This window comes from Pseudochaenichthys georgianus, chromosome 11, assembly GCF_902827115.2.
Source record: "Pseudochaenichthys georgianus chromosome 11, fPseGeo1.2, whole genome shotgun sequence".
In the NCBI taxonomy this organism is placed as follows: Eukaryota; Metazoa; Chordata; class Actinopteri; order Perciformes; family Channichthyidae; genus Pseudochaenichthys; species Pseudochaenichthys georgianus.
The window spans coordinates 15,586,799-15,609,949 of NC_047513.1; the positions used below are offsets into that span (position 1 = coordinate 15,586,799).

The window sequence follows — 23,151 nt, forward strand, 5'->3', positions numbered from 1 at the left end:
ACCTTTATTTAACCAGATAAAATATCATTTTCAATGCTGACCTGGCCAAGAAGGCAGCAATGTTACACAAAACACAAAATGCAGAGAACATAACTAAGAAAACAAAAGACGAAAAAGCAGTCACTACATTGTGCACATTAGGAGAGTAAGAAAGGTACACTACTTATTACTGCAAGAGCAGCTGGTGGTAAGGACTTTAGACAACTTCAATTTAAAACATGCTATTGAGACAAGTGCCCTCAGTTTGAGGCGTGATTGAAGGTCATTCCAAGACCAAGGACCATAATAAAAAAGACTCCTTTTTCCAGCCTCAGTCCGCACAGCAGGAACCTGGAACCGTATCCAGGCACTGGATCTGAGGTTGTAAGAGTCACAAACTGGGGCAAATCTGGCACATATGTAGAGTATAAAGGATGCAAGCCCTCTGTTTGAGCCTCATGTGTAATATGTGAGCTGCTTTGAGATCAAGGATGACTTTCAAGGGCACTTGACACACACTGCTTTTATTCAACAAGATGATTCCTCCTGATTCTCAGTAACTGGACACACACCTGCATAGTATATAGAAGCCTGTGACCTAAGATTTTCAACGACATAATTACTCTGTAGCTATGTTAGTTTGACAATAAAGAACCTAGCACAAATGCAAACTTACAGTACACACAACATACTTGTCTTCTCTTTCTTTTTCTTACTTGACTGTGTGAACCCCTGCATGTTTGTGTGCTGTCTGTCTCTGGTTTTCCATTTTTATCTGGCATTCATTTGTTTATGTTGTTCATTCTTACCGCCTGTTTATTCTCCTTTATCTTTGAAATAAAAGTACAAAGACATCATGTTTCTTTACCATCTTTGTATCCCTGTGCTCTGTCCTCCTGTGCGTCTGTCACAGTGACACCTGTCTCTTGCATTAGCATCAAAGACTTTACAAAATCAAATCCAATACAATTGTAGATTGTCTTGAGTGTTAGCAGACTAGGAAGATTTCTCACTATATGTGCACATACTTGTACTGATGATTGGAGTAAACACAATACTTACAAATGGCTAGAAAACAGTGATGACTTAAAATAAGGTTACTAAAGCTATCCAAGCATTTGTTCACATTTCAGCTTAAATTGGTTTAAACGTTGTCACTTCTCTGACTAATTTGCATACATAATGTCTTTCAATTCATTTTGGTGCCACTGAAAAAGGCACTAGTATAACCATTACATGTTTTCAATGTAACAATGTACTTCTTACGACCTACGATACCCCTCTGGATAAGACTAGCTGCACAAAGCAAATGGTACATCTGGATGGTGAGTGTCTGCTGCACCTGCTCCTGCATGAGTAGAACTCTTAGAGCAGCAGCTTTTCTTTTTCAGCTTCGGTATCTAGATTCCGCTAATCATTTCGCATAAGAGGTGATCAATTCAAGTTATTGTTCTCCGTGGTGTGCCTTTTGCACCTGCCCCTTCTTTCTCTGTACAGGTGCCTCAAAGGTGCTGAACAGGCCTGTAGTGGAGTATTCTGCCTTAGCAGCTGAACTCAAATGATGTGTATGTATGTATACATATATACATACAGCTCTGGGAAAAAATAAGGGACCACTGCAGCATTATCAGTTTCTCCGGTTTTACTATTTATAGGTATGTGTTTAAGTAAAATGTTGTAATTGTTTTTTTTTAAACTACTGACAACATTTCTCTGTGTTGGAGTTCAACAGACACTAGAATGGGATGGCTGCCATACATGTAGAGATTGAGATTTAAGAAGAAATTGGAGTGGTCTCTTATTTTTTTCCGGAGCTGTATATATAATATTTAAGTGTTCATCTGCAGGAACAGATGGATAGCCATATGCATACATACATTTGCCAAGACATATATGCAAAGAATCTCAGACATCAAAGATGGGAGAAAGTTGTCTTTGATACTAGTGGAGGTTTCCAAAGGTTGAGCGCAAGGTCTCAGCACGACACTTGGTTGGTTTATTCTTTTTTTCCCAGCCGTGTGCTTTCCTGTGTACCAGCAGCACCATAGTGACGTGCTGTGGTCCAGCCAGTCCTTTCTCAGCCCACATACAGCAGAGAGCCACTTCACTTGCTCTGACGACGGAAATGTAATACGCCTGGATCGTTTCATCCAGCAAGAGAGCGAGAAAAGATAGAAATGCAGCGCTGGGATGTCACTCATGTGCATGCAGCTGCCCTCTTAAAACTCTCTTCTGCAATTTTATCGCATTTCAGTGCACTGCCCAGACAGCTGTCAAACGAATGACATGTTTTATATCCGCCACAATTTGTACATTTTCATCAGCCTAAAATAGCTCATAAAGCCTTTATTTTTTTACTGGCCATTTAATTTCTGGCGTCTTCATTTCTTAGGGTTGATCCGATGTTGCATCAGAATGATTGCCATGGGATTCCTTATATGAGGAGGAAGAGAGTAACAAAAAAAGGGAGACATTAATGATACAGAGCAGGAATGGAGAGGTTGGTAAAGAGACATCTAGAGAGGCAAAGAGGGGGCAAGAGAGAGGAGAAGATTTGTGAGGAGGAGGCGGGGGGGGCTGAGGGCCAGCAGAGTCAGAGATAAGAGGCTGCGAGAGTGATTGAAATAGGATTAGTGGAGACAGGCTCTGCATCCCCCGGCCACAGCATCAGTGTTAAACCTGTGCTTCACAGGCACTGCCTCTGTCACATCAAAGCTTCCCAGGCCTGCCTGGCAGAGAGGCGAAGGAGTCACCAGCAGGGTCACACACACACGCACGCACACACACACACACACACACACACACACACACACACACACACACACACACACACACACACACACACACACACACACACACATGCACACACACGCTGATCACATTCACCATCCGTCTCCAATATGCCTCCATTATGGGCAGGAAGCCGGCTCCTTCACCCTTGCATCCACCTTTTGATTTGGCTGCAGTGTCTTTGTGGTGTCTGTGCATTTGGAGCACGGATCGGATGCATTGATGAGCCATCTTTATCATTTAATGAGGCAAGCAGTGATGAGTTGGCATTGGAAAGCTACTGTCTCCTGCTTCCCCAGAGTCCAAACAAAGTTTTAATGAGAACTTTCCCCCAATTTGTGCCAAAATCACTGAGCTTTTTCACTGCTTCCCAGACTGAAAGCATATAACATTTTTCTGAAGCGGGACACACACCTGTGTGCAAATAAACTAATATGCATACAGCAGAGATGTTCACAAGTCTTTTTTTGCAAGTCCAAGTCAAGTCTCAAGTCTTTGGTCACGAGTCCAAGTCAAGTCTCAAGTCTTTGTGGGGTGAGACTTGATCAAGTCTTTGGTCACGAGTCCAAGTCAAGTCTCAAGTCTCTAAAAAAATAAAAGTCTCATGTCTCTTCTGGTTGTAATAAGCCTTCTATTGTCTGCTGCTATCCAGTCTGTTAAGAATACTGCACAGCTATATCTAAGAAATTCAAAGCATTTACTGTGTTATTATCACTCCTATATCTATTAGCATACAGTATCAGTACTGATTAGTTGTTTGTTATATGATCACTTTAAACAGGCTATTGCAATGCAATATAAGGAAAAACATCACACTTTAGCTAAATGCAAACAACTTATAAGCAAAACACTTCAGAATCAGAAATCAGTATCACAAATACTTTATTAATCCCCCGCAGGGAAACTGTTAAAAGTACTTAAAAGCGGGTAATGATTAACGTTACCGACCTTTTTTATGTCATGTCAAGAGTTGGATGTCAACGCCACTCAACTCAAACAAGTGTGACAAGCAATTCACTAATCTTTTCAAATATTCAGTTACAAAGCTAGCAGCAAGCTAAGTGAACATTACATAGCTGATGCTGAGCTAAACATGTTTGCTAACCGTCCATATGCGTTAATGTGACTGACCTCTCCGGGTGAGTTTTCAAGTGCCTGATGAAATTCGACGTTGTTGCGCCAGCATCCTTGATTTTGATATTGCAGACTTTGCAGTGTGCGCTCCTTTTGTTGGTGCCGCCGGCGTTTTGTTCGAAGTCTTTGTAGTTGAACCTAATTATTACAAGCGGTACAGCCGCAGGTGTGCCGCCGGTCGCCATTGTGTTACTACGAGGTAGTAACAGAGGCGCGCACGTCTGCGTAATGAGCCCGGCTAAAATAACTGGATGGCCTACCTGCCTGTCAGCCTTCCATCTGGGCACACATTTATCTCGTGCCCTCATTGGTCATGTGCGCGTTCGTGTGTGTTGGAGGAGGCGGGCTCTATAAGGAAGTAACAGCCTCTAGCAGATTATCTCCGGTTGTGTATTTTCAAATTCTAGCGATCTCGAGCCGGTTTCTCTCAAATTGACCTACCCCACCTTTAATACGCCAAAAATAGAAAACACAATGATTGTTCACGAGTCCCAACACACGAGTCCAAGTCGAGTCTGAAGTCTTTTGGTCACGAGTCCAAGTCAAGTCTGAAGTCTCTGTGTGTGCGACTTAAGTGCGACTCGAGTCCGAGTCGCAGACTCGAGTCCCCATCTCTGGCATACAGTACAAGGACAAAAAGAGTAGTTAGCTCAGTGGCTCGCATGTAGAGCTGGGCAATAAATTAATATGATATATATATCGTTATCTATGTGATCTGCTTTTCATATTATTGACATAAACCCATGGCGTTTCCAGTCGTTAACCACATATTTTCTTTCATACTACCATTTGAGTGTTCTGGCTCATGTAAAATATTTAAGAGTTTCCTGATAGTTTAAATATTTTCAAAAAATATCCCCATTTATGCCATTGTTAATTCCCTTATGGTTACTGTATCCATAAATCATTTCTATATCTTAACTAAATCTCTTTATTCATCTTTCTTGTGCTATAAAGGGTGCTATTTTGTTTCTCAAGTACTGCAGATGCTCACCAGCTCTGCATGTGCTTCATCAAATGAGCGCTCACTGTTCCATATTCATCTTATTCTTGAGTGTCTCAATATGATCAGATGGTGCACGTAAGTCCTGTTCTGCTGCACTAGATTATGATCCCTATAGCTGAAATGGCCTGTTTATCTGCTGAAAATAGACAATCCACTGATTGGTGAGTGCTGTCTCTGTGTGAGCATATTTTGTGTGAGTGTGTTGTGTGTGTGTGTGTGTGTGTGTGTGTGTGTGTGTGTGTGTGTGTGTGTGTGTGTGTGTGTGTGTGTGTGTGTGTGTGTGTGTGTGTGTGTGTGTGTGTGTGTGTGTGTGTGTGTGTGTGTGTGTGTGTGTGTGTGTGTGTGTGTGTGTGTGTGTGTGTGTGTGTGTGTGTGTGTGTGTGTGTGTGTTGTGTGTTGGTACTTGCACAGTGTTTGTGTGTTTGCGCTGGTAGTTTTCCTCTCGGAGCTCATCAGTTCATATCCACCACCCACCCCACCGCAGCATGCAGTAAATAGAGTCTCCGCCACTCGTTGAGAAATGGCACAATTATCCCCTGCTGGTGATATATGGGCCTGGATGCACCACTGCTTTTGTGTGTGTGTGTGTGTGTGTGTGTGTGTGTGTGTGTGTGTGTGTGTGTGTGTGTGTGTGTGTGTGTGTGTGTGTGTGTGTGTGTGTGTGTGTGTGTGTGTGTGTGTGTGTGTGTGTGTGTGTGTGTGTGTGTGTGTGTGTGTGTGTGTGTGTGTGTGTGTGTGTGTGTGTGTGTGTGTGTGTGTGTGTGTGTGTTCAACACACAGAGAACAGTTCTCACTTATGGATCTATACACATGCATGCATCACATACACAAGTGTAAATGCACATGCAGGGTTGCAGCTGCTCACACAGATGCATGCAGATTGGCACGTACAGCGCTCCTCAGTGTGCACACAATGCAGAATGTTGCCGTTTTAGCTGAGACAAGCAGATAGAATAACTCACTGTCAGTCAGACTGTAAGGTCAATCTTTCAATTTAAACAATTCATAGCAACCCACTGTGCATGAAGACATGGCAAAAAGGAAATATAATGCCTTTCAGTTCTCAGGAACTATACAGCACTGACATTAGCACATTAGGCTTTTGTGAACAATGTTCCCTTTGTGTTAGGTTCCACGTATGAAAATTAATACATGTTGTATTAACTTTATGTCATTTTGGTCATCAGACCTCCATCAGGCAAAACATGTCAACTGTAAGCAAACAGTACATGAAATACAAAGCACCAATTATTACGCTTTTATTGACTGACCTACAGCTGCGATATGATTCCAAATGTAAATATCCTTATTTTCATTATACATATTAGCCATGTTGTGTATTTTTGAGCAGATCTTTATTTGAATATTGCACCAATCCATATTGTTTAACGTATCAAATTCAAAATGTATTGTACAGACCAACCCAGCATTCATACAAAATAAGGTCAATAAGATCTATTAATTGTAAACAAACCCTTATACTGAGCTACTCCAGCTATAAACAAGAATAATATGTATACAAATATCAAAAGACAATATTCTTACATTCAAAGGAATTCCTCCATATAAATCAAACAGATGTAAATACTATAGAAAATACAGTATTCAAGGAGTAAACAAATACGATATTGACTTAATTGTAAATTCCATACTTGCTGTCGGTTTTATTCATAATAAAATGAATGTAAACATGAATCTATTCACTCTATGGGAGCTGATTAATAGTCGCTTCACTAGAAGAGACTGGTTTTCTCTATTTTACAGAAGGGAAATAAATTACTCAGAAATTGATAGTTTGTACTGCATACTATTAAAACAGCTTTACTTTTGAAATTGTTCACTGTGCCTGTATGCTTTTAGACCTTTTCCAAATGTTCGGTGAGTCGCTCAAATGTCAGAGGGCTGCACATTCCTCTGAAGTCAGCCGTAGACATAATGTTATTAACCTCAAGTGATTGCTTGTTCCAATAACTTTTGACATTTGTGTGACTTTGCAAATTGCTAGTTGCAACTACATGGCAGAAATGACAATAATGGGACATCTACGTTTACCATGGGATGACACATTTAGTGAACTGTGTCAAAACTGTAGATCAAAAACACTCAATTTAATTTCTCTGTCTTACAGGTATGGGAAAATAGTGTCAACCAAGGCCATTCTGGACAAGAACACCAACCAGTGCAAAGGTAAGTCATTACTTGAGTGTCTTGTACACCCACCTTGTTTAAGTGCAGCAGCTATCACTCTTTAGTCTATGTCTTGTCACGGTTAACAGCACTACAAGCCGTAAATGTAGACATCAGCCGAGGAAGCCTTGTACCGTAAATCAGTGATTTAGCGAGTAGCTGGCTTAACACTGCAGGAAGGCTCGGGGTAAACAACCTGCTCTGTGATGTCGCTGCCCTGCTTCAGAGGAGGATAAGCAGCCCCTCCCTGTCTCCTCTTCCATTTCCTGTTTTGTAATATGGTAGACACTCTTTTGCTGTGTTTCTGTAAAAGGTCCATTAGTGTCTGCACAGTAAATGCAGCGATGACATTAGTGGCTCATTTTGAAGTTGTTTCTTGACTACACACGCTTGCTTGAACATACGCACACACTCGAGGGCTAACAAGGTTGTCGGGATTTGATTAACTATTTTCTATCATTGTCACGCTCATCTTCGTGGCGTCTTGGCGTCTATCTTTACTTCAGCCAGCTGCCTCACACGGCTGTGAATACATCTCACACATTTATTTTTCATACAATCAGTCGGTAATGATCAAAAAGAGCTTAGTCTATACAGTAAAGAAAGAGAGAGAGATGGAGTGAATGGAGCGACGAGAGAAAAAAAGATTTGCCCCGAGGTGTCTGGCAGCACTGTTTAAGAGGTATTGAAGTTCCATCAATACTTTTAATTGCTTTTTGTGGTTTCCCGGGCTCTGAAGTGTGGCCTTCCAAGGTGAAGCTGCCTTCTTAACCCTGCTCCACTCCTGAGTTGATCCTGCAAGGCATGCTCAGGGTCAACATGTTGAGGCAAATAACCTCTGCCTGTTAGATGGGAGGGGGAAAACACGGCTTGATTATCTCGACAGGTCCTTTTTCTAAGTCCTACAGGCCATTAAAGACAAGACTGGATGCATGTTGGCTGGAAGGAGGCATCTACAGGTCCAGGACAAAGCACAGGGTGGATTAAAGAGGTGTTGGGGGGGGGGGGGGCTGTTTAAAAGAGAGAGAGAAAAGGTGAAACTCTTTCAATTTCTGAAAGAAATACTCTGGCAATGATCAAAGGTTTTTTACTCACTGAGTTATGCACAGCGCACACACACAAAATCAGCTCAGCTTAGCACTATGTTGTGTGGGAGACAATGTTTCCCATAAGTCATCCTCCTGGAATGCAGCGCTGCAGAGATGCCAAAAGGCAAATATAAGCAGACGTATTTTATGAGTGGAAAGGCTGGTCCCACTGAGAGAGAGAAAGAGAGAGGGAGATGGACAGAGGGGAAGTAAGAGTGTGAGGAGAATGACTTGGTAACCTTGAAGAGAACATTACATGTATTTTATGTTTGAAAGACAAGTTAAGGAGGAGAGAAGCAGCACAATAACATCATTTCTGCTGCTACCACTCGGCATCCGTATCTCTCGAGAGGTGAGCCGTTATCAAAGCATAAATGAGCCAAGCAGGTGTATGGAAGCCTGATGGGCTGGCGTGCGTCTGCACCCCCCGTGACAAAGAGGAATCGCCACATGATCTAGCATTGTTTCCTGTCATCTGACCCCCCGACCCTGACACTTGTTTAAATGTCAAAGCAGCAGCTTATCACTGCTTTGCCGCCATCACACGGCGAGCATCGCTCTATTCTCCACCTCCTCTCCTCCCCCTCCTGTTATTTGTGTTTAGTTCAGCTCAGTGAGCACATGGCAAAAAACAACGTGAGAAAAATGATGAGTAGAGGTCAGGACCGGTCAGTTCTGCCAGGGAGAAAGATTGACAATCAGACTGGGGAAATCCATCAGAGGGGAACAGAGAGTGTACCTGCTGACGCTGACTAACTTATTTACCCTGATGTCCCCTCGGTTTCATTTTAATGATACAACACTTTATATAAAGTAAAGACTCTTCTCATGGTGTAAATATGATGTGTTGGTAAAATACATCCTTGAATTAGATTACCGGTAGGATTTATTCTGCCGATAAGGGCATTTAAAATTCACGACAAATCTACCGGACACTGTGTTAAAGGTGACATGTCATGCTTTTCCGGTTATTGCCCGTCCCCTTGTGTGTTATGAAGGTTTTTATGCATGTAAACGGTCTGCAGAGTCAAAACCCTCAAAGTACACCATGTAGGGAGTAAAACTCTAAAACAGAAAATACCTCCCCAAAACGCCTCGTTGGAGATACGTCACTGTCCATTTGATTCTTCCGGGCACATCATGATGTCATGTCGTCCCCGGAAAGAAATGGACCAATCCGTGGAGCCGTTACGTTACGTCCGCGGAGTCGTTACGTTAAGCCCCCGCTGCTTGGTCCAAATTGACCAATCCACGGACTTCCTCACACACTCAGTGCAGGCAGCTCTGCTGATCTCTCCTCCCTGGCTGCAGGCTGATGACAGACAGTTGGGATCCTGGCGAAATTCTCTCTGCAGACCCATTCTCACAGCGTTTATCAACCTTTTTCTTACTCAATATCAAGCCACACTTATTGTTTTTACTTCGGCTGTGACTTTGTGTGTGCTCAGGGTGAGTTTGGCTGTGTTTCGCTAAACAAGGAAATCACACCTCCACGGAGCTCAGCGCGATTCACAACGTCCCGACTGGTCCCGACCAATCGGAGCACACTGTGCTCACAGGGAAGGGGGGGGCAAGAGCTGCAACGAGCCGTTTAGTGGAGAGAGTGAATACGCATACTTTACAGAGATGCTGTATGCGAAACCAATGTGAGTTTGGAAAATTGCACAGTATAAATCTATTCCAGTAGACCACAACAATGGAATTATGATCAGTGGAAATGGCCATGACATGTGACCTTTAAGCATTTTCATATAATTACATAGAACAGAACAGCCCCCTTATTCATTTGAATATGTCCATTGTGGGGACACAGTGGGTTCACAAATACAAAACGATGCAAAGTTGTCCTGCAAAAAAATGTTTCACTTGCAACATGATGTCAGCTGACCATGTGCCTTATCAGCCAATCTGACATAGCTGGCAGATTTATTTGTAAATGGTGAACTACCTGGCAAGTGCCAGAATTGTCAAATTATTTCTTATAGTATTATAAATTAAAGAAAAATGTAATGTATCTTTCTTATCTATTTAAGATAGTTGTTAAGGTTTTTTAGACCACATCCCATAAAGAATGGGTTTATGTTACAAAATCAATCTGGTTCAGCATGGAGCAGTAAGCTGTACAAGTACGTTTAGATGGCGTCTTAGCCTACAGTACAAATAACACTGTATGGGGCTACTGTAGGGATGTAAATGAACATATTCATTTACACTTGCATTCCCTCTGTACCAATACACTTAATCTAGAAATCCTTAATGCTTTAAAAGGAAAATGTTTGTTGTGGTGTACTACCTTTTTATATCAGAGGTGTTTTATTTGCTGTGTCGATCAAAGACCTCTGAAAAGACAGAATTGATTGAAAATGAGAAGGATGATAGAAAGCTGGATCACTGTGGATATGTGAGCTGCGATAGTGAGCGTGGGAGTGTCGGCTCCCTGATGTGGAAAAGCAGAAACACAGTGATGACGCTTATTCCTGTACTTAGAGGTCAGGTGTTGGAGAAATGCGTATTTTATTGTGCATGTTAAACAAAACAAAAACACAGGTGCGGCGCCTACGCACAAACACAGACACAATCACTTTCACTGCCATACTTCTATCTATACTATTCAATGCACGAGTGTGTATAAGTGCTGCAAAGCCCTGTTTGAAGTACCACATCACAAAAACTACACACCAAGACCATGTAATACACCTCTCCCACGCACTCCAACACAAAGGTCACACACACTAATCGTACCCCCGCACACACTCCTCATCCATCTGCCTGAGGTGTGTGAGGCTCTGGCTGCAGCAGTGGCCATGCAACAGATCTATCAATCCTCTTCCTAACATCACAGCATGTGTGCCTGCCCGTCTGCCTTTTCTGGCTGCTCTCCTCCACCTCCGCACCACGCAGGCCTTTCAATGAGCCTCTCCATCTTGCCAGCGCTAACTCACTCCTTCGCTCCCTACCTTACTCTATGACACACTCATACAGCCTTCCAGCTACACACACACTCTTTGTGCTCTTGCAAGGGCACACAAACAGTCACATACAAACTGTGCATGCCGATAAATACTGAAAAATGCTTTAGAACTTCAGAGAGAATTGAACAGGAAGTTGTGAGAGGGCTTTAGGACTATTGAGCTCTGTTGGTAAGAGGAGGCTCTTCATCTTTCTTTCTTTTGCTCTCATGCTCCTCCGCACTCTCACACCGCTTCTCTTTCCCTTTTTCTCACTCGATCTCATCTACTATCTATATATCTGTCTGTGGACTTTCACATTTACCGCAAAAATACAGCAGAGAGTTGGGGTCTGCATCACAGTCACAGTGAGGGATTGAGAATGGCAGAGAAAGGGAATAGATTGCAGAAACCCAAAACCGCTCATTTGCCATCCGTGCCCACAAAGGCCTCTTAAAAGGCAGCGGCTGCATTTGAAATAAAGCAGGGCTGACCGAATGGAGACATTTTATTTGTTCCTGCCAGAGCCCGGAGGCAGAGGAAATGACCTCAGCCCTTTAAAGGACCTCCGTTTCCTCCTCCACCGCTGGGAGATAAGGCTGCGTTGAGATTCACCGGCCTGACTGGCGCCCTGCCGCGCCGGACCACCGCTCTGACTGCTGGGGGATGGATGAGATGAGAAGATAGTCTCTGGTGGCTTTGTGTTTATTGTTGCTTATTTCTTTGCACTGTAACTTGCCATCCATTTTGTATGAGGATGTTAAGAAACTCACAAGTGCATTACATAAACTCGCATCTTGAAAGAATTACTGTCTCTTTTAATCACGTGGGTGACTTGATGTAAAACAGGCTCACTTCCTGTTTTGTCCCAACAAATTCGAATCATGTTTGAAGTACTACAAACATTGTATTGTTACAATTAAAGCAATGTATATTTTTGATTGAATACCCATCTGGGGGACATTAGTAGCTCCAATGAATTTGCTGCAATGTCCTTGCATGTTCTTGAAATGTGATACTCCTTGCCTTTTGTATACTAAATACATTTTGCATAGCTGGGCTGCATATGTATCCTCTGTGTGGTGCAATTTAAAAGCCTGTCAGGAGCTTGACCAATGCAATCTGAAGCAGCCCATGCCCTTACCACAAGATCAGCCTAATGGAGAAATATAGGCAATGTTAGATTGTATAAAAACGGATGTATTGCTGCATCAGTGCCTGAGAGCAGTATTGCATGACTTCTAGCATAAGGGCTAACGGTACGTCCACACAGCAGCTTTAGACGAATCTTCCACCGCTTCCAACGCTTCTCTGCCCATTGACTTTGAATGGGGATGACGTCACTTTGCCTCGCTTTTCGCCAAACTGCATTGTGGGGGAGCGAAGCGAAGATTTCCAGGATTTCCAAGATTCAAAAGTTGAGCAATGTTCAACTTTTGAAGCTGAGCTGGAAGCGTCAGCCAATCAAACACGTTTATGCAAATCTGACAGTAGAAGCGCTAGCCAATCAAACCGCGTGTAAGCAGGGAGAACCAGACCGCAGTTCATTTCCTCATATTCCAAACGAGAAATTACGGTAGCAAATCACCCGGTTCTTTACGACCAGAACTATTAACGGGATACAAACCGGAGGAACCAGGCATGGAGGGAGGTGGCAGACAGTGGGTGAAACTGGTAGGTTTTTGCCTGTTTGGGAAGTTTATATATATATATATATATTGCTCGCATAAAATCCCCGGGTTTTTTTGCTTTGTATGTCGGGGGCGGGAGATTCATGAGATTGGTTGTTGGTCGCGTTGCTCACAAAAAATCCCCAAGCTTTCAGACACGCCCAGCTCCAAGATTTTCAAGATTTTTGAAAAGCTGCTGTGTGGACGTACCGTAATGATGAATGAGGTGACGCTCTCCAAAAAGGCCTGTTTGTCATTGTCATGTGCGTGTGTATCTGTGTATTTGAGTTGGGATGGATGGGGGGAGGGGAGAGAGAGAGAGAGCAGAGAGTGCTTTCTGCATCCGTTATTGGTTTCTCATTAGAGGGCTGAGATATAAACATTTGTCTATGTTGTACACGGTGCTGGCGCAATTAAGGATTCACTTTGCCGCCCCCTCTGCCCTTTGAAAGTGAATTATGTGCAGATGAGAATCTCGACTGAAATGTGGCCAACAGCGGACCTTTTCCAAATGCCTCATTCCCCTAAAAGCCATTCCAGAAAGAGGCGATATCATCTGGAGGCGCGAGGGAGAGAAAGTGTGTGCCGTTTCCTGCTTGCATTGCGTATTAATGACTCTAATTAGCAATAGCTGAGGGATAATCACATTGATTTGGACAGATTCAGCATGCAGAACCTCATTGGATAACACCCACAGCCTTTGTCAGCACACCCCCAATCACATGCACACAAGAATCCCTCTTCTCTACTTTACCTCCCCCCTCGCCTCCCCTGCCCCTCTTTTCTCCATTCCACTAAGTTCCATGTTGGCCATTCCCCAAGTAGGCATCCGATTGGCCAAGTATGTCGTAAATAGAAGCAGCGAGGCCATCAGCGCTGCATTCCTTGAGCTCTGACCTTTTGTACCCCTTCCACTTCCTGTGCTGTTTTTGCATGCAGTGTGGTCGTCATCTGTATATGTGTGTGTATTTGTAATGATCTGGTGTGTGTGTGCGTTGGAGGTCATGGAGAGGTGAAACCCAGAGACCACAGAATCACAAAGCTAAAATAGAACAAGGTTTCCCATGAGCTTTTTTTGCACTCAGATTCATTGCTAATTTAAGAGATTGGTTAATTTCTGAAGTATTATTGTAGACTGTCTGTCTTCTGGATCTGAACAAAGAAACATCTGCAATGCACTTCAACAAAGTACAAACAGACTCTTTGGAATATCTGTTGCAGATGTTTGTCACCACAGTGGCTTTCTTCTCTTGTCATTGGCTCAATCACATCCCAAATCTCCCTTCCTTGTCTTGTTTGTTGACAAATGCATCAGAGGCCATTGGTGGAAGGTGAAGGGGCGTTCCTCCAGTCATCTCTTATCCTTGTGGAGGGCAGGGGAACCAAGGCGAGAGAAACGGCCATCCAATCCACCGACCTGCCAAGACCCTGGTCCCCTGCACACATCCCCTGACTAATGATCTTACCCTTGATTATTTAAGGAAGGCATAAATCATAACTGCAATGAAGAGGAAGGCTAGCTGGGGGCGGCCAGGCCGTTCCTCATGAATGACTAACACATGCAAGAGAAACGAAATACGCCGCATAGTTCTTTAGGGGAATGGGATGCTTTGTCTTTGTCCAGATTTAAATCCTTGTCCCTACTGTACCTGGAGATTTTCTCCATGTTTTGAGGGTGCTTGGTTTCCATCGATCCAGCATTGTTCAAATATTTAGCCTTGCCTCGATGGTGGCGCCTTCGGGACTAGAACCTGACATGATCACATTACTTATTACAATCTGCCGCTCAAATGGGGACGACATGGTGGGCCAAAATATGGCCCCCTGCATGAATACCAAATGTATGCATGTTAAGTTGGAATGATGGAAGTGGAGGTATTTATAGATACTCTATAGGTGAAGGGAAAAATAAGTTTGAAAGGACTGCACCTGCTCTTTGTGTAAAGGTCTTTATACAGTATGGCTTGTGGCTTTTGCACATCAACAGGTGCCGTAATGAGCAGCTATTCAAGGTTGTTTGACTTTCTAGCCTGAGATGTGCGTGCGTGTCTGTGTCCATGTGTGTGTCCGCATGTCTGTGTGTGTGTTCTCTTTAAGGTATCTGTGTGGGGATTCTGTAAAGCCACTCAGTGTTTTTGCCACGGGTCTCGTTTTAACAACCTCTTGACAAGTAATTAACACCATTCAGGTCTCAAACCTTTTATGAGGGCTCTTCACACGTTGTACCAAACACGTCGGGTTTTGCTATTAAGCTAGCACGCTGATGGAGCTACCAGCGCTGAGCAGTGATTTCATATACAGATCTGAATGAAGGCCATCTCTCTGCAGGTGAAGTGTTTTTATGTTCTGCTACTTTAAATCATGGAATGTGAGTAGATACTTTTTAAATGTGTAAATGCCATTTTTGAATGCCTCTTTTGATGTCTTTGAGCTAAATCTTGAATTTCTAAAGAAATAGGAGATAAGTTGGTCTTCTGAAACCAGAATCAATCTTTCAAGTTATCCTTTTCAACATCACAATGTGGATTTCAACATAACTGCACTCTAAACCTCTTTTAACACACTCACATTTTAAATAGTGCCTCAGCTGTCATGCTGAATTTATAGCTGAAAGCCATATGGTGCTGTGCTAAAACTAATGAGTGTGAATAGATATGAATTAATTAAAGAACAAAGGAAAGAAGGAAGACAAGCAAGAAAAATGATGAGTAAAACGAAGGAAAAAAATGCTGAGATGGAGAGGAAATCATTATTGTGAACCCATATGTTGAAATTGTTAATATTCTACCTGTGACAATGTCAATATAACATAGTATTTCACATTTTACCCACGCTTCAGTGTTACCGGAATAGCTCCATAGTGGGATTTGGTAGTCAATATAATATTAGTTTTACTGGTAACAATTACAGAAAAGGAGCAAATGTGTTGCTAGCATCAGGGTTGCATGAATTGTAAGCGTCCAATCTTTTTGCAACTATGCATCAATCCTCTGCGTGCGATCGCTGCAGTGCACAGCTCCTCTGTAACATTTGCACAGATATTGGATGAGGAATTCGATTTCTCCACCTCCTGCTCAGTTTGTCTCGGGCACAATGAGCTGCCAGTGGCCCTTCTTGGCCCCAAGCCCTGGCTCTTTGCCCTCTGCAGATCCCGACTGCAGCTCTCTGACAAGGACACTCCTACACCTGCGAGAGAAGATGACAATAAATACAATACGGCCAATAGGCTGGCTGCCTCAGGTCGAGACGAATGTCTTTGCTATAAATCCATGTTGCAGGGTTGATAAGTTAATTGCCTGTACCACTATCTCCTCGCCTGTGTCTCATATGCTTAGGACAGACCTCTCTGAGAGTTATTTTACAACTAATGGGGAGTGTCTCCTAGCAGCCAGGTTAGTTACACTGGACGAGTAAATGAGGGATCTGTATTTCCTTCATAAGAGCTGCAGTATGTGCTTGTCATGTGTTTCTGCTAATTTGACCTCATCATAGTGTCTTCTCTCAAGGATCATATGTGTTACAGAGCGTCCACACAGCAGCGTGCGTTGACGCTTGGCGGTGGGCGTGTCTGAAGCTTGGGGATTTTTTGCGACCAACAACCAATCACATGAATCTTCCGCCCCCGACATACAAAGCAATAGCAATGTTAAAACGAAATAAACTGGATATAAAATCCCCAAACAGGCGAAAACCTACCAGTTTCACCCACTGTCTCTGCCACCTCCCTCCATGCCTCGCTGCTCCGGTTTGTATCCCGGTAGATGAACAGAGACTGATCATACAGCACCGGGTGATTCACTACCGCTATAATGAATTTTCCCTCAATTTTTTGGAATATGAGGAAATGACCTGCGTAGTCTCTCCCAGCATACACACAGTTTGATTGGCTAGCGCTTGTACTGGCAGATTTGCATAAACGGGATTTCATTGGCCGACGCTTCTGCCGAGGCGCCAAAAGTTGAACATTGCTCAACTTTTGAAGCGAGCAAAGCCAGCAACGCTCCACGTCCATGTTTCTCTGCGGGATCTTTCGAGTGACGGATAGATTTATGATTCTCCCGTTTACCCTCATGTGCACATGCACAAATAAGATAGTTGAAGGTCACACACAAGCAATCATACACACCCATTTTACACACACACAGGCACACATTGACTCACACAGCACTGCATGGTTTAGTGGAGTGAAGCCACACCATGTATCATCAGTCAGCTGCTGGTGGAGGACTGAGGAATGCAGTCCCACTGAGGATGCTTTCCTCTGGGTTTGGAGTGTGACCAAGGCGGTCTTGACTTGGCTGCAGTTAGTCATGGATGCCATCTCACTATTTAAAACCCCCCCTTAATGTTAACATAGCTCACCGCAGCCTCCCACACCCACCACCCACCCTCTCTGCAGGGCAGGAGGCCTGGTCAAACCCCCAAATTGCCCAAAGACATCCATAAATGTGCAAGAAATAATTCATTCTTGTCTTTAGGTTGTTGTTTTTTTGGATTCTGTGAGGACATGTTACAAACTAAGCTTTTTTTTTTTTTTACTATTTATGTATTCATATTATCCATTTCAGTAAATGGAGAAAATGACTCCAATATTCCAGGGCCCCTAGGTGACTGGATCACATTGTTTTAGTCCAATTAAACCCAACGATCTTCAATATACAGTGATATATAAAAGAGAGGAAACGGCGCTTTAGGATATACTACTGTAGTTCTGAAACAATAAATTGATTGATGCAATATAAAATAACAACCATTTTATTTATCAAGTAATTGTTTTATGTATTTATCACAGGGGAAACAATATCCTATTTGCTGGTACAAGTTTGAGAATGTGAAAATGCTTTTTCCTCTCCGTAAATTAAATGTAAACCTAAAATCTTTGGCTTTTGTTCTGTCGATTTTTACAAACAAATCAATTCCAATCACCCTGTGCTCTTTTTTTCTGACTGCTTTAGGACGTAATTCTCATAAAATGATCCACAAATGAATTTTAAGCTACAGCCCTAGGCTTAACATTTAAGAAGTAGCCGTGAATATTTGGCTTTCTTTTTCCTTGAAACACACACAGTAAGTTTGTTCACAACACATTTATCAGATAATGTACAATGTATACACAAATGTATTCCTTGACCAAGGATGTCAGCAGATACCATAGTACATGCAGTATAAGTTTAAACATACAAATAATTACAAATATGTTTTTCTTACACACATCTTTAGTCGTAAGGCAGGACGAGGTCAGAACAACACGTACTGTGGGAGGGAACATGCTGCAGTTGTATGGCTGTACCATGCATCATAAGAATGATATTACAGGCATTGTTATGCATATTTGTCCATGGTGTGGCGCATCTATATCCTCCATTAACCATAATTACTTTTATACATGCAAAGTATGAATTATTAACATACGTGTAATCGCAATGATTAATCACCCATGTGCAACAGCAGCTTCAGACCTCCTCTTGATGACTCACAAGGACGTAAACATTTACACTGTTTGCCCCGTCCGCTATTGTAATGCTCCGTGACTTGTCGTTGATTCATTATTCATACTTAAGGCATTATTATTCCATTGTATGCTGTGCAAAATGGGATCATTAGCGCCGAATATTAGAATGTGAAAAATTGAAAATATTGGGGGGAAACGGTGGTGGATATAGTGGGTAGGAAACCCCAAACAATCCAGACTATTAGCAGATAAAGAATGGTAATTTCCCTAGAAGTAATTAGGATTAGCATAATTTGACAGCGCATGAATGATGCATGGATGATTGATACGTCGATGCACGTACTGTAATGAGTCCCTTATCTCCACTCTTCACTGAATACTTTTGTGTAGAGCGTAGCCCGAGGTGGCATCTACTGTAGTTCTACACCTCTGAAGGGAACATCCTGCATCACACACACATTCATGCAAACCAGTCGATGGGGCTTCAGGAGAGTAGAAGCAGAGGTAGCATAGCATCATCCTGTACAGTAGTAACTGATTGAAAATTGTCCTTTTATCTTGACACGCTCCATGTTATAGCCAGACCAGGAAAGATGATATGGCAGCTCATGTTCTTTTTATCCCTCGTGTGTGTGTGTGTGTGTGTGTGTGTGTGTGTGTGTGTGTGTGTGTGTGTGTGTGTGTGTGTGTGTGTGTGTGTGTGTGTGTGTGTGTGTGTGTGTGTGTGTGTGTGTGTGTGTGTGTGTGTGTGTGTGTGTGTGTGTGTGTGTGTGTACACATTAGTGTGCAGCTACACAGTATTATCAGCAACCGCGTGTGCAGTCAGTCACTTTGAGCTGCTTTTAAGTGACAGCTATCGATTGGATGTTGGTGTTGTTGCAGAGGCTTCAAAGCAACACCTTGCCCTCTGCATCCCACTTGAGATGGTAACTCTAGAGTACCTGCTTTGTAAGAGTACAGCGTGTACTCTGCTTCAGAAACACAGTCTCCTGTGTGTAGTTGTGTGTGTGTGTTGTTTAAAAGGGTGAGATGCGATGTTGTCTCAACCCTGTTACTTCTACAAAACAAAATAAATGTTTTCTTCTGCAGAAAACTATAATTATAAAAAAACATGTTCTCACTCTCACCACAGATATTCATATATGCTTACTTGGCCAGGTAGTATTATCTTTATTTATACAATAACACCAAATAAGTGTCTCTCCTAAGAAGAATTGCCAAATCCAATCCAATCTAACTTTATATATATATAGCCCATTTAAAAACAACAGAGTTCACCAAAGTGCTGTACATCAATACATATATAAAAAAGCAGCATAAATACATTTAGACAAAACCGACTCTATTCCTGGCCATTTACATAAAAAAAGAAAAAGTGCAATACTGTATGTACCATCATTATCAAAAGCATTCATATCTCATAAAAATATTCTGACTTTCCAATAACCTCCACAAGCATTCTGCCTGATCAGCACATACACACTCACGCTGTCTCCTTGTCCCTTGGTTATTTTTTTCCCAACAAAACAAGCCTTTAATAGTTTTACCCTTTGGCTACAGATCCGCATCAACATTATAGGATCATTATGCATGTATCGGCTCTAATAACTGCACAGGGGAGGAGCCAACTGGATCTGTTCTGCAGGCAGCTGACGATTTCCAATGCAGTCTGCTGAGCCCAAATAGCCCCCTTCCTCTCTCAGCATTTCCTTTTTATATTTGCCCTTTCTCCCGCTCTCTTCCTCTCTGCCACCCCCTCTACTCTTTCTCCATTCAGAGCTGTCTGAATATAGGTCAGCATTCTCTAAAATCCTTATCCTTTTGAAAGTTTTATGAGTGCACTCCAGGTGGGAGCGGGGTGAATATTAAATTTGTAATTTGGAGTCCCAGGTATCTACCATTAGAATATTCTGATTATTAAAGAGAAGCAGCCATTGCTCAGAGGGACTTGGTAAAAATCTCTATGGTTCTCTTAATGTGCTTTTAATATGTTCTTAAATCTAAAGATAATGCTTTAGCTGTCTTAATTGTGTTTAAAAAGGGTTAGATTACCCACATTTAAAAAAAGCATTTACCTCTGGTGGTAAATAGCCAAGCAGGGAGTTTTCTTTTATACATTTTGGAAAGATCCATCTCTGAGTTGTCTACTTCCATCTCAGAGCAGCTCAGGAAAATGGGATTTTGTTTGTGGCTCACTTTAAAACGGTCTTGAAAGATTCAACAGCAACGTGTCTTCCGAAAAACAGTAGGCCTGTCCAACTCCGCCTGTGAACAGCGGAGAAGAAATAAAGAGAACATCCTGGATATAAAATGAGTTCTCTAAAAGGTGCCACTTAGCATTAAAACATGGTGTGAATCATACGCTATAGGCTTCACCATCCCAACCTAACTATAACCTATGGGAGGTTTTGGAGGAAAGGGGTACAGGACATGAGATGACCGCATCTTCAAACCTAACTGTCCTTGTCTGCTACAGTCAGAAATTGGCTCAAAGAGGAGTTTATGGAAAATAACAGCAATGATTTTTAATATATTTAATATAAGGCAATTGTTTAGTAAAGCTTAACATGTGGCCTTACTCAAGTCTTATAGACATTTTTTGAAGACAACACCAAATAAAATCTTTACATATGGATTGTCTTTTATACAGCACTCCAGCATCATATCAATTATTAAATACATACAATTAATTTAGCTTTTTACCTTCGGTAGAGTTCCACCAACTTAACATTAACTACCAAGGCATATTAAAGTTGTTACAGTAGTTCTGGAGGCCCCACATCTTACAAATACAATTGATGTTGGTAGTTTGTCACCAACCTGTAGTCTCAGGAAATGGTTCATAGTGTGGTCGGTGAATTAGCCACAGGTACATGGAGACTGTCTCGGAAAAGACACACTGCTTTTATTTCACCGCACCAAAATGCAATTGACATTCTTTGTATTATCGTGAAGGCAGACATCTCACCAGTAGCTTAAAAGCTGGCCAAAGAAATCCACTAAAATATTTCCTGGCTAGATACCACACAAGGGGAAAAAGTATGCTTTGTTTAAAAAAAAAAATGGTGAATCAAGTTTTTCTTTTGTTTAAGTTATCAAATAACATCTACAGTAGCAAAATGTAACCTTGTAAGAAAAATGATCAATCAATCAATACAGTCTACTTTTTGTCTGCTTTAAGAAATCATTAATTTGTAAACCAAGGCTACATTTCTCTGACTATCGCCTGTATTTTGACTCTTCATATTTCCACAATTAAAGACCCACCCCTCCCAGCCCCACTCTAAAAGCTGGCCATTAATTAGTCCTCGCACTCGATTTCTCCTCCGCCACAGGTTATGATTTTCACATTACTCCACACTGCTTCACCGCCGCCCGACAGGAAAATGACCACAACCCCCCTCCACCACACAGACACACACCTCAAATATCTCGGAAAGTGAGATGTTGGTATGAGAGAAACGCATGGTGAGCCCGCAAGGTGTTACACGGTTGTGTGAATGCTCATACGGGTGTTAAGACATAAACGCTCCTAACATAATGGGGGAAACCACGACGTCGAGTCTGCCCCCACCTCACACCCATTATCCTTTTCTAATTACACTTTCCCTCTGAAACAGTGGATCATAGGGCACCATTGACTGCTTTTAATCCGCCACCAAATTTTAATTAACACAGACGTGACCCCCGTCTCCGATACATCCCGGAGAACGTCGGGATCACAATAACTCATAAATCACCGCCACATATTTCATTCCCTCCGCTTTCCTCGGGTGATGAATTTCCAGATGGGGGCTGGTGCTTGTTAATGTCAGGGAACATATGAGGGAGAGAGACATTGTGACTGTATTGGAGACAGAGGGAAGGTGGACAGAGTGAGTGTTTATTTGTAGGAGAAATGGATTTGAGAGAGACAAAGAGAAATGGCAGCATTTCTGTTGTGCCGTCAACCTTTGAGAGATTTGTCACCGGGGAGAGGATTATAACGGATGTGAAATGGGGCTGTGTTAATGCGCCGGGTGTTGGGGAACACGAGGTGGGCAGTCTCTGAAAATCAAAAGGCTGAACAAGAGAAAACTCTCTGAAGAATTAATTGAGTGTTTACACGTGTGTAATATTTCATTAAACATGAAATATAAATGATGGACTTTAATGATATGTTTATGAATCTGTCTTCTCAATGGAATTACACCAGTGATGTTCTGTTTGTCAATGCGCCCGGTGCATGTGTGTTTCTTGTTTGTGCAGAAGTGTGTTTATCTGTGTTGGCGTTTGCATATGTGTGTCAGTGTATGCGTGGAGTTAGAGGTGGGCAGGGTGCCGGGGTTTGTTATTACAAAATCGCTCATCCATGCTACTAATTAAGATGCATAGCTTCCCCCTATGAACGTCACTGTCGCTAATTATCAAACAATGTAGTGCTCACTAGATATGAGAACTGGCAGCCTCCGTAGTCATGTTACCAACCTATTACTGCTACAATTACCAAGTGCCTTTCATTCTCCTTGTTAGTCATCTGCCTATTTTTTTTTTTTTACTAATGCCTGTCTTTTCTTCTTCTGTCTGCCTCTCCCTTTCTTCTTTTCTCTCTGCAGGCTATGGCTTTGTGGATTTTGACAGCCCAGGTGCAGCACAGAAGGCCGTGTCGTCTCTCAAAGCCACCGGGGTGCAGGCCCAAATGGCCAAGGTAAGAAGTGTTTAAAAACAAGTTAGCATCCCCACTTCCTCCTGCATTATCATGAGCACTTTGCTGCGTGTTCAGCTCCGTCCAGGGATTTAATATTGTACACCTTACACACTTAATAGACATTGATGGATCTGAAAGCTCTGCAAAACTTGGTTTACCCATAAACACGGTTTTATAGAAAGTAATTTTCCACAGTGCTTTGCTGTTTAA

General features: G+C 42.4%; 1 protein-coding gene across 5 annotated transcripts in view; it reads left to right on the plus strand.

Annotated features, from left to right (window-relative positions):
• The window catches only part of LOC117454713 (RNA-binding motif, single-stranded-interacting protein 3), a 310,119-nt gene that overhangs the window by 162,878 nt on the left and 124,090 nt on the right, over positions 1-23,151 (plus strand). For 3 of the 5 annotated variants that reach the window (XM_071204809.1, XM_071204810.1, XM_071204811.1), the window contains 2 exons: positions 7,038-7,096; positions 22,850-22,940. In XM_071204809.1, coding sequence (XP_071060910.1) covers positions 7,038-7,096; positions 22,850-22,940 — 150 coding nt within the window. Of the gene's footprint in view, positions 1-7,037; positions 7,097-22,849; positions 22,942-23,151 lie in introns of all 5 variants that reach the window. The other 2 variants (XM_034093846.2, XM_034093849.2) reach the window with 1 other exon arrangement.